Raw genomic sequence first — 11437 nt, forward strand, 5'->3', positions numbered from 1 at the left:
CTTGAAGAACAGTGAGCACAGATATTCTCCTGTGGGTGTTCCTGATCTTCAGTAAAATGGCTTTAGTCTCTGACCTGCAGCTGTTGGCTCAACAGAATAGAGTTCTAACAGATGTCTGATCATTGGGGGCTCCTGGTTTGCAGTTTTGGGCAGCATGGCATCCATCACGTGTTTTGCCTTACCCTTCTTTGTGGATGGATGTCCATACACATCCCTGGGGAGCCTGTGGTAATCAGTGTCCCATGAGAGTGGCTGCAGAGCACTGTGGTCATGGCTTTCTCCTGAACAGCCTTCCCTCCTGGGATGAGTTTCCTTCAACCTGCTCCACAGTGCTTTATGAGGTACAGCCCTTCACTGTCCAATGACAAGCATCGCTATGCTTGAGAAATGACAGAATGAATATTATTATGTGCTGTCAATTTGTTTTTTCTAAATACAAACCTTGGCCAAGGCACTCATGGTAGAAACTTGGAAGTCAAGGTCATAAAAGAGTTTCTCATTACCAATAGAAATAAGTTAATAAGTCAAATGAGCTTTCATCTAGTTGGAAGAGATGGTAGTTTTCACTTCCTTCAACTCTCTGTAGGACATTGACAATGTCAAGGGGACAATGGCTTCTCATTCTGAAGATGTGTGAGGTTTGGGTCCATGGGCCCCTGAACCCCAAGCACACTGGTGGCCTCCTGCCTCAGCCTTTAACTCATGTCCTCCATGGCAGCAAGTGCTAGGAGTTAATGTCATCTCTTATACCTCTTTCTTCAGGGAAAATGTACAGTGTCTCAAATGCAAGTTGTAACTTTCCTTCAGTAGTATAGACTATAGACTGAGCTTAGGGTCTCCATTTGAAGATGCTTCAAGACAGTCCTCCAGACTGCAGTTCATTGGCTTTCTTTTTTTCCAGCTTAGCTAAGATAGGTGGCCCAAGGGGTCCCTGTGAGATGAGGGTCTTTGCTTTCAGTGAGGAACTTCTGGTCTGACTTGCTTTGAGCACCTTGAATTCTGGGTGGGTGGGAAGGTTGGCTGGTTGGTTTCAACTAGTTGGTTGGGTTGGTTGTTTTACATTTGATTTCTCTTTTCATGGAGTTTATTAGAAGTCAGTTGTGTGAGCAAAACCATGCCCATTTTAGCTTCCATCCAAGTGGAGATGTTTGTCAGTGGGAGTATTAAGCATCACAGCAACACATTTTTTGAAATGAAAGGGAAGATGATGTACCTGCATTGTAAAATGGTTTACAATAAAGTTTCACATCTTACTACAGTTTATTTTTTTAAAGAAAGCATCACTTTTGTGGTCATTGGTTATGTGTTCCCTGAAGTGGAAAAGCTTAGTAGGGGGAAAATATTGCCAGTGAGTTAGAAAACAGGAAGCAGAGTGAGAATGAACCTTGCATCACCTCATGTTAGCAGTAAAGCTAAACTGCCAAGGAAAGAAACCATTTCTGCTTCCTTGCTAAGAAAAAAAAAAAAATGAATCCAGTTTCCTCCCAAGGAATGAATCACGTTGGGAAGGAGAGTAAAAAGTAAACATCCACAGATTTGTCCCCGAGGCCACTCAGGTGAGCAGAGCCAACATCAGGTAGTGCTGAAGTTGCAGGGGACACTTGCAACATCCCCCTGGCACGGTGGCAGAGTCTGCGCAAGGCCTGGTCTGCCTTCCACCTCCTCCTGGCCCCTTGGAATTGTAGGCATTCCTGCATCAGTACTTATCTCCAGCCAGTCCTGGCAATAGTCATTGGGAGAGGACCAGAGGGATGAGCTTTGAGCTGTGCCACTCTGTGGCATTTCTGCTTAGAACTGACAAGGATTAAAATAATCTCCATCACAAACTGGGAAGGAGTTGAGTTATGTCTGATCTGATGGGGTAATTCTGGCTTCTTATTTACACCTACAAGTTTAGGATCTTGTCATGTGACACATGGAATTTCCCCTGCAAAGAATAGGGTGTTAGGAGTTCTCAGCAGAGGACAGCTAAGCAATTTTCCAGGAATTCCCTTGGGCCTCTTCTCTCCACAGACAAGTATCTGGATTGGCTTCACTTGCCATGCTGCCACATTTAAATTGTCTTTGGGCTTCAGAACTGTGGTCTCATCTCTCCACAGTCTTTCCTGGGCCCTTTACCCTGGCTTTGCTTCATAAAGGATGAGGGCATCAGCCAAAATATGATGAATAGCTCCCTTGGCTCCCCTCAGCCCTCAACTTCAGTTTCTTCACCTATGAACTAATGGTGACCCCTTAATCTGAATCTACTGTGACAGCCCAGGAAACCCGCCATGAGGAAATGCTTCCATTTGACAGACACAGGAAGTTTCTTCCCTGCCACTGAACCTGGATAAAAGTTTTCCCAGTGGAATCCAAAAGAATGGGTAGAAAAGAAAGAACGAAAAAAAGAACATCCAACTGCCTCAAAACTTCCCTTTCCTAGGGTACAGCCCCTCTCCCCGCCCCCCCCACACACTCATTCAGGTGGGCCTGTGCAGATTGTCAGCTCATGCTATCACATTCCAGGACACACATTCATAAGCACACAGCCAGTTACCAACAGTGCCAGAGCCTCTCACCTCCAAATAGAACAGCTGTTTCCAAGGGTTCAGGGTCTCCTCAGCTGTCTGCTTTCACCAGGGCTGCTGCCCCATCATCTCCGAGAATAAACTGTGTGGACAACAAGACTGTGGACATGAATCACCCGGGAGCCTGTCGGAGGAGGGGGAGTGACTTCCTAGGACTGGCAAGCGGCTATATAAGCTCCAGAGGGCTGAGCTCCACGCAGATCTCTTCCCTCGGCTACTGCCTTCCAGAGAGGTGCCTGTGGAGAGCCAGCTTTTGCTCACCGCTCACCATGTCCCAGGTAGGAGGGTCCAACATAGGCCAGATTGGAGCCAAGAGATTCGGAGTGGGAGCCTGGGTTCTGTCATCTCTGGCATCTGACTTGGGCTAAGATCCAAGCATAAACAGGAGGCAGCTCCTAGAAGGCTAAGCTCCAGGACTTGAAGTCACGCTGATGAATCCCTGTTCTTTTTAACCTTGTTCTACCTAGCTTTCTGGCTTCTTAGGAGGGGGTAGATTTAATGTATATGGTCCTTATATTATGATTTGTTGTGCCTTTGTATGTGATACAACTGTCTGTATAACTTATTGTGTAGCTATGGTGTGTGGGGGACAGTGATAGAGAGCTGTAACTTCTGAGGCTGTGCAGTGTGTATATTTGTACGTATGAGTCTGTGTTTAGGTATACAGTTCTGTCCCATGTATCCCAGCAGGATGTGTTTGGGATGGGGAAGTGTTGCCTGAGGAATCTCCCAGGCTGAGATAGGGAATCCCTGCCTCTGCTCCCAGGGCTTAGAAAGGAATAAGACCTCAGACACACAGGCGCCTGGGGTTGAGGATAGGCTAAGCTCTGGTGCTATCCCAGCACTAGAGGGGCCAACAGACCAGCCTGCCAAGGGGTTCTCTTCACTGCCTGCTCTATGGGTAAGTGCCAAGTTGGGACTAACTTTATGGGCATCTGAGCTGTTTTTCCATTCCCTTCCCAAACACTAAAAATATTAGTACTTTTTCAGAAGAGTAGCATTTCCTAAGGGCCCCATAGGCACCCAGTGAGGAGGTTTTGAAACTCACCAGATTCCCTAGGGTAGCTCAGCCTCACAAATGGTCCTTTTACCCATTGTACCTACTCTAAACTTACCCAAGGTTTAAAATATTCACTGCTTCCCCCACACCCCAGTCTTTAGGAGAAAGGCACATGTATAGATCAGATCAAGATAGCTGGGGCTCAAAGTTGGAAAGTAGTCAGGAAGGCCTGGAAGAGGAGTAGGCCTAGAATTGGCTCTAGTTCAGTGAGCCAATACCCAAGGCATTAAGGTAGGAAAGTCTACCTTGAGGTCTTAGGTTGTAAGATGAGGCTCTGGATTCTCCAAGGCTGGCATTCCAGAAGCCCCCATTAAGAAGAAACGCCCTCCTGTAAAAGAGGAGGACCTGAAAGGGGCCCGAGGGAACCTGGCCAAGAACCAGCAGATCAAGTCCAAGACCTACCAAGTCATGCAGGAGTGTGGTAAGTGCCTTCCACATCAGATGGGATTTGGAACACATATAATCTGCCAGTAGTGGTTGGTGGAGGGATATCAGGGGTTCTTTTCTGAGAGTCCAGAGCTCTGCAGTAGGTGAGATTGCCCCAGCAGTTGGGGCCTTACCTCCAAAGAAGTCAGAACAGGACAGGCCTGACAGTGTCTTCTGTACCTCTTACCCATGCAGAGCAAGCTGGCTCCGCTGCACCATCAGTGTTCAGCCGCAACCGCACAGGCACTGAGACTGTTTTTGAGAAGCCCAAAGCTGGACCTGCCAAGAGTGTGTTTGGCTGAGAAGTGAATGCCAGGCCCTGCACCACCCTGAACACCTCGACACAGGAGCCTTTCCCACGGACTCTTTTTTTAATGCCAGATTACCCCTTCACTTCTGCTATCTCTGGGCCTGCCACCTTTCTCTGAAGCCCTCACCCTTTTGCACCAGTGCCTAAGAAACACCAATAAAGAACATGCCTAAGTGGCCCCAGTATTGGAAAGATGTCAGTTAGTCATTGGTCACTTAACTGAAGGGGAAAGAGAAAACAGGTAGATGAGGGGATATTCTGTGCCCTATCTGGGCTTTTGAAAAGTCACAAAGGGGGTTGGGAATGTGGCCTACTGGTAGAGTCCTTGCCTGGCATGCATGAAGTCCTGGGTTCTATTCCTCAGTACCACATACACAGAAAAAGCCAAAAGTGGTGCTGTGGCTCAAGTGGTGGAGTCCTGGCCTTGAGCACAGAGAGGCTCAGGGACAGGGTCCAGGCCCTGAGATCAAGCCCTAGGACTGGCAAAAAAAAAAAAAGTCACAAAGGATAATGTAGGTGCTTTTAGGGCACTGAGCTATATTCAAAAGAGCCTTGGGCATGGAATTCTGATGCTGACCTGTATGACTGTAGGCTACTCTGTAGTAGTAGTGTATAAACTAGTGTGCTAGAGAGAGAGAGAAAGAGAGTGTAGAATGTGTGTATAGAATGTATATAGACTATAGACTACTACCATTCTAAGTGTCATTGTCTTAGGAGAGTTGAATTGTGCAGTAGCCTGTTCTATAAAATCAGGCCACAGTGGTGCTGCTTAGAATGAAGCCTTTGGAGGCCTGATCGTACCTCTCCTCCCTGCTGTATTAGATACTTCTAAGAATCTAACACCCTGTGGGGCCTTGACCCTCAAAGACCATAGCTCCTGCACCCTTGTCAACTGTGAGACCCTGAAAGGATTGGGAATTTGGATGCATTCTCCCAGTATAATCTTAGAACACTGAGAGTTTCTTGAAAAGATTAGTCATGGCTTAATAGGAATTCAGATTTCTAACTCCACCCTAAACTGCTTGGGAACTTGAGGGTAGACTTAGGTTTATGCAAATTATAAGCTGTTTACTGTTTAGCTCTTCTTCCTGAATAAGAAGGGTCATCTATCACTTGTATACAAAAATATTGCCACCTGTGGAAGTTTGCACTTTATTTCCTTGGGATTGGTTGCTACAAGTGCAGCAGTGGAGGTGGATTGTACCATCTTTTTATGTGACTCAAAGCCAGATGAAGGAAATCCCATTAAAAGTTTGGTCTTTATACAATCTAATCATAATGTTGTTGAAACCTCTCCAAGCTCCTCAGCCAACAAAACATGGCCTATGGGGGAAGAAGCTCCCACACAAAAGGAAAATGTGACTGAGAGTTGAGTCTTATAACTGAATGAAAGGGGTTAAAAATAAAAATTCATGGGAAATTGGCAGCATGAGCCAGTTTCAAGGTCAACAGTTACTAAAAACTTATCAAACGTATCAGAGAATCCTCAGACAAACAGTACTGGGACTGAAGGTCATGCCAAGGTTATGTGGTCAACTTGCAAAAACAAGTGCTTATTTCCACTTCGGTGTACTGCTTGCTTGCTTGCTTGCTTGAGTGTGTGCACCAATTTTGACTTTTACAGTGATAGGTTCTTTTGCATGGTTGGCATGCGGCCATTGGCCTTCTGAACTGGGATGATTAAGTGGTGTAAAATTATTGGCCACCTGCTTATGACTATGTGTAGACGGTCTTTGCCTTTATAACTGCCCTCTTCCCCACCACCTCGCTTTTTTAATTCAGAGCTGCTCTCTCCCAAGTTGAGTTAGCCTCAGCCAGTAAGCACAATAAACTCCAGACTTTTACCATCAGTTATTGTCTGTGACTTCATTTAGTAGAGTTCTATTTCATGAAGCCAAAAAGGTGTGGCTAAAAACCACAAAGGGCAAAAGGCTATGGCTGAAAGCAATAAGTCTTTCGACAAAGAGCAAAAAGATGTAGCTGAAAGTTCTGAGTCTTATGGCAAAGAACAAAAAGATGTGACTGAAAACTCTGACTCTTTGGACAAAAGAGAGAAAAATGGCAGAAGGCTTTAGATCTGGTAATAAGCAGAAGATATGTGAAGCTAACAAGTGTGATAAGGAGTCTTCCTCTGGCTACTCTGGGAATGAGAGATTGAACTCTACTCAGATACCTCAGCTCCTCTTGAGCAGATGCTTTAAGATCTTGGATAAATTCAGAATTATGCAGGCCTCAGCGACTGAGGAGTGGGGGGTGGGGATTGATTCTGCTCTTTGGAGTAAATTGCAGTTGATTAGGGATTGTTTCTCAGACTCAAGTTAGAAATGAGAGTTCATATAAGTGAGGCCATCCTTGCTGCTTTGAACACCTCAGAAGGGGAGAATGGATTTATCAGGAGTGAAAAAGAAGAGCTTGCTAGGAGTCAAAGAAAAAAATAAGTACAGCACTAGGGCTCCTACCAAACACTAGGACCACTTTGACAAGAAGTCAGAGAATCACTCTAAAGATAAAGGGGCCACCAAGGAGTCGAGGGATAAGACCCAGAAGTGCCGCAGTACTTCTAGTGGAAGCAGCAGCACCAGGTCTCAGTCCAGCTCCCGATCTAGCGCCAGCACAGGCTCAAGCAGTGGCTTCAACTCTTCCTCAGCATCCGGTCATTTAAGGAAGCTCCAGCATCTCCTGAAGCTCCAGTTCCAGCAGCTCCTCTGGCTCCCCCATGACAACAGAAAGCACTCGCATGCCAAATCTAAACCCACCTAAAAGAGATGAAAAGGAGTGGAAAAGACAGAGCCCTTCCCCCAAACCTACCAAGGTGCACACCAGGTGGCTCACCAGGAATGTGACCAAGGATCGTATTATGGAGATATTTTCCACCTACGGGAAGATCGAATCCTATAGAGAGAATGCACCCTCGCCTGTCCAAAGGCTATGTGGAGTTTGAGGATCCAGATGAGGCCAAGTTTGCCTTGGCAACATGTACACGGATGGAGATTGAACCGATGGCCAAAAGATCATAGCTACTGTGGTGCTGGCCTGTTGGCCTAGGCCACCCCCTCAGTGCTTCAGCCCTCCTAGGAGAATGCTGCCACCACCTCCCATGTGACACCCCCTTAGATGTGGGGGAGGTCATGCTCTCCCGACCACCAGCGCCACAGGAGCAGCTGTAGCTCCAATCCTGGATCCCCCCCTGCAACTTGGGCTCACCCAGCCCAGATTTGTCACTGAACTAGCCAAAGGAGGGTCTGTAGGAAGATCCCCACTGGGGGGCAGGCTTGGAAGGCAGCAAAGGAGACATTTCTTCTGCAGGCGAGTTCTGGCTGCCAAAGTGCTGTGGATTTGGGGTTCTGTTTATAAGGTACCCTGTGGTTTTCTGGCTAGAAAGTTGACCCCTTCTATGTTCTGAGAGTGTTTGGTGCAGGGCCAACAGAGAAAAGCTTCCAAGTGGCTCCCAGCCTTGCCACAGGGTACTGGGGCCAGCCTGGCAACCTGATCATGCCCTGTTCTTCCTGTGCAGTAACTTGCAGGAAAAAGGGACCAAGCTACTGTTCTTGTTTGGCCTGCCCCTGCCCCAGTCCTCTTCTACCCATGTTAGTTGCCATAAATGGGTCTGCTTTCCATGTCCTCACTTACCATGCCCCTTTCCTCCTTACTCTGAAGTTGATGAGCAGTTGAGCTGGCTCTTCAGGGTGCTCAGAGCCCCGCCCCACTCTGTTTTGCCTTTCCTGGTGGTTTTGCAAGTTTGCCTTGGCAACATGTACATTGCATTCTCTCTCTCTCTCTCTCTCTCTCTCTCTCTCTCTCTCTCTCTCTCTCTCTCTCTCTCTCTCTTTCCCTCTCTCTCTCTCTCTCCCTTTCCCTCTCCATCTCTCCCTCCCCCCTCTCTCTTTTGTTGTAATCAGTCAGTACTATAAAATTTGAGTTTTGTAATTTTATAGCAGTGCTTGCCTAGCATGCCCGAAGAAGACCCAGGTTCGATTCCTCAGAACCACATAGATAGAAAAAAGCCAGAAGTGTTGCTGTAGCTCAAGTGCTAGAGCTCTAGCCTTGAGAAAGCCCAAGGATAGTGCTCAGACCCTGAGCCCAAGCCCAGGACTGGCAAAAAAAATTGTATTGAATAAATCTAGGATTGGAATGAAAAAATAAATGCTATTATTCAGCTGATGGGCACTTTACATTCAGGGCTGCTTTCTCCTACAATAGAGACATATATTGAAAATATTTCTTCACCATTTCTTTAGGAGAACAGGATAAGAAAAATTTTCCTTTACTATCTCAAGCATAAATATAGAAGGACCTGCAAAAAGGTGAGGATAACTAAAGGTCCCAGAAGAACAACAAGAACCAGATCTACAACCATTCCCACCTGGGGTCAGATGAAGCTTTCTCCAGAAGCTTGAGGGATGCTTGAAGGACAGTAGACCAGAAATTAATGAAATGTCTTTGTAATGATGATGGCACTTATTTACTGCTAGTCCCTCTTGCTCAGTACAAGCCTCTGTTTAGGAGGTTCCTATGCTGGGTAAATCATTGTACTTAAATTGTACTGTGAGCCATTAAGATATTTAGTCAGAGAAAGTTTGAGGGGCCTTGGAGGAACATCTCTGATCAGTCTAAGAAAGATAATATGAAATAGAACAACCCTACTAAACTAAGGCACAGATAATAACTGATGGTAACAATCTGTGTAAGGACAATGGAGAAGAATGGAAAAGGAATAGGCCAGACTTAATTGTCATCTGGCAAGGATTGTTTGAGAAACAGAATGGGGCACAGATCTTCCCGTGGGATTGGAGATTGTGCTAGGGATTGGATTTTGGTGTAGGTTTACATAGAGCTTAACAAGAAAGGAAAATTAGAAAATAGGACATGCTCTTTTGGGGGTTCTTGGCCTGGCCTACAGTGGAATGCTGCACCTTGAGTATGAGGGCTGTTATGCCCTCAGGACCAAGGTCAGAATGACCTGCCTCCAGACAAGCACATGAGCATGCACCTGGTTCTTTGCTTGACCTTGGGGAATAAGAACTCAATTCTTCAGTCTGGAATCAATTGTGCTGACTGGCTGGGGCTAACTCATCTAGGTAGTGAGCAGCCCCGAATTCAAAAAGCAGGGGGTTGGGGGTTATAAAAGCAAAAACCACGCATAGTCCCAGCCATAGTCCCAGTTCCAAGTGGCCAGTGGCTGTTTGGCAACCATACAAATGAGCCTATCTTTTTGGTGACTATACAAACGAGCCTATCATTGTAAAAGACAAAATTGGCAAGCACATGGAAGTGGCGCTAAGCTTTTTCTTTTTTGTTTTTTTTTGTGGGTCATGGGGCTTGAACTCTGGCCTGGGCGCTGTCCAGCTCAAGTCTGCCACCTTACCCTTGAGCCAAGCTCCACTTCCTGTGTTCTAGAGCTTAATTGGCGATAAGAGTCTCAGATCCTTTTGTGCCCAGGCTGGCTTTGAACCTTGATCCTCAGATCTCAGCCTCCTGAGTAGCTAGGATTATAGGGGTGAACAACCTACGCATTTGTTTTTGCAAGTTGATCACATAACCTTGGTATGCCCTTCATTTCCAGTACTGTTTGCCTAGGGATTTTCTGATAAATTTACTATTTGCCTGAAGATTCTCTGTTAAATTTGATAAATTTTAGTAATTGTTGTCCATGAAACTGGCTTATGCTGACAATTCCCATGAATTTTTATTTTTAACCCATTTCAAATATCCAATTCTGGATAGTTAAACTTATAGCCTCTCCCGAGGATGAAGGAAAATATAATTGTTCCAAAATACAGAAAGGTTACCCATAGATAGTGTCCTTACAGGGAAAAATATCACCATGCATTTGGCCCCTGAATCAGAACTTACAGTTCACCAAACTTAAGGCTGCAACTAGCCATTAATACCATGAATAAAAATTCCTTTTATGTCAGGGAAGACAAAATATCCTAACAAAACTTAGTAGGACTTGCTGTCAGTTTGAAAGGATACTCAGGATGAAATTAGTCAGAAGATATCTTAGAGAATGAATTAATGTTGGACCTTGAATTTACAGTCCATCATGAGTGCTTATGCTCATCTTAGTAATTGCTCGTCTTCATCTGCGACAAAACTCAGTTTGCCTAAAGGAAAAAAAAAAAAGAAACTCGACATTGACTGGTCTTTCTATTGTGGAGGGAAAGCATATTGTGCTCTAAAGAAAAATATTCAGGACTCTGTTACATTGGGAGAGTGGCACCTCTCCTAATTAGCAATTTGATCTATCAAAATAAGGGACACCTAAAATGTGATCTCTCCCCAAATAGTGATGACAACCTTGTGATGCTAAATGCTGCTAATATGGTTATAGCTGCATCTTTTGTTCTGCCTGTCCCTGGACTTATAGTAGGTGTCTACAAGGACCTCAGCAAGCTGGCTTGTATTTTCCATGAAGTCACAGTTGTCACAGCTATAATTTTGGAGGAAATAAATCAGGAAATGAAGAATAGGAATTTTACAAAATTGAGCTGCCATAATGTGTTAAAAAAATCATTTAGGAATGTGGCCTAGTGGTAGAATGCTTGCCTAGCATTTTCCTGGTACCACATACACAGAAAAAGGCAGAAGTGGTGCTGTGGCTTAAGAGGTAGAGAAGTAGGCTAGCCTTGAGAAAGCTCAAGGACAGCACCTAGGCCTTGAGTTCAAGCCTCAGGACTGGCAAAATATTAAAAAATTAAAAATGGAACCTTGTGATCTGTTGCTGGCGGAATGTTACAGGTTCTGTGGTGCCCTCAAACCTCAGTTCCATAGTCTGATTTCCATTATTGTGTTGCTCTCTGTTGCAGTGGATTGAGTAGCACACAGCAAATTACAACAAGCTACACTGACTTCTTGGTAGTTACAAAGATAAAGCCAGGTCCAGGATCCTCTCTGGCTGGTGGCACTTTCCTGAGGTGCTGTCTCTTCCAGACACCTGGGCAAGCCCTGTTTTCTGTTCCTATTATGCTGCCCAAGGACTGGGAATACCACCTTCTCAGTTGTGTGTGATTTCGACCGATGAACATGGAACCTTCAGGTTCAGGAAACTGTTGAGGCCTATCCAGCTGCAAT

The 11437-nt window shown here is 45.4% G+C and overlaps 1 protein-coding gene and 1 pseudogene across 1 annotated transcript; both read left to right on the plus strand.

The window, feature by feature from the left end:
* The first annotated feature begins 1890 nt into the window (after positions 1 to 1890).
* Mustn1 (musculoskeletal, embryonic nuclear protein 1) lies at positions 1891 to 4843 on the plus strand. Its single transcript, XM_090321123.1, has 3 exons — positions 1891 to 2845; positions 3916 to 4048; positions 4249 to 4843. The coding sequence occupies exons 1-3, from the start codon at positions 2489 to 2491 to the stop codon at positions 4353 to 4355; spliced, it is 597 nt and encodes a 198-aa protein (XP_090177249.1). The 5' UTR covers positions 1891 to 2488; the 3' UTR covers positions 4356 to 4843.
* A 1617-nt stretch (positions 4844 to 6460) lies between these two features.
* On the plus strand, positions 6461 to 7466 carry LOC150066514 (uncharacterized; annotated as a pseudogene).
* The last annotated feature ends 3971 nt before the right edge of the window (positions 7467 to 11437 follow it).

This window comes from Megascapheus bottae, chromosome 2 (genome assembly GCF_031878675.1).
Source record: "Megascapheus bottae isolate mThoBot1 chromosome 2, mThoBot2.hap1, whole genome shotgun sequence".
Lineage (NCBI taxonomy): Eukaryota > Metazoa > Chordata > Mammalia > Rodentia > Geomyidae > Megascapheus > Megascapheus bottae.

Coding starts and splice junctions, on each gene's coding strand:
- Mustn1 (XM_090321123.1), top strand. CDS start 2,489: ATGCTATCACATTCCAGGACACACATTCATAAGCACACAGCCAGTTAC. Junction 2,846..3,915: donor CACCGCTCACCATGTCCCAG/GTAGGAGGGTCC, acceptor GGATTCTCCAAG/GCTGGCATTCCAGAAGCCCC. Junction 4,049..4,248: donor CCAAGTCATGCAGGAGTGTG/GTAAGTGCCTTC, acceptor TTACCCATGCAG/AGCAAGCTGGCTCCGCTGCA.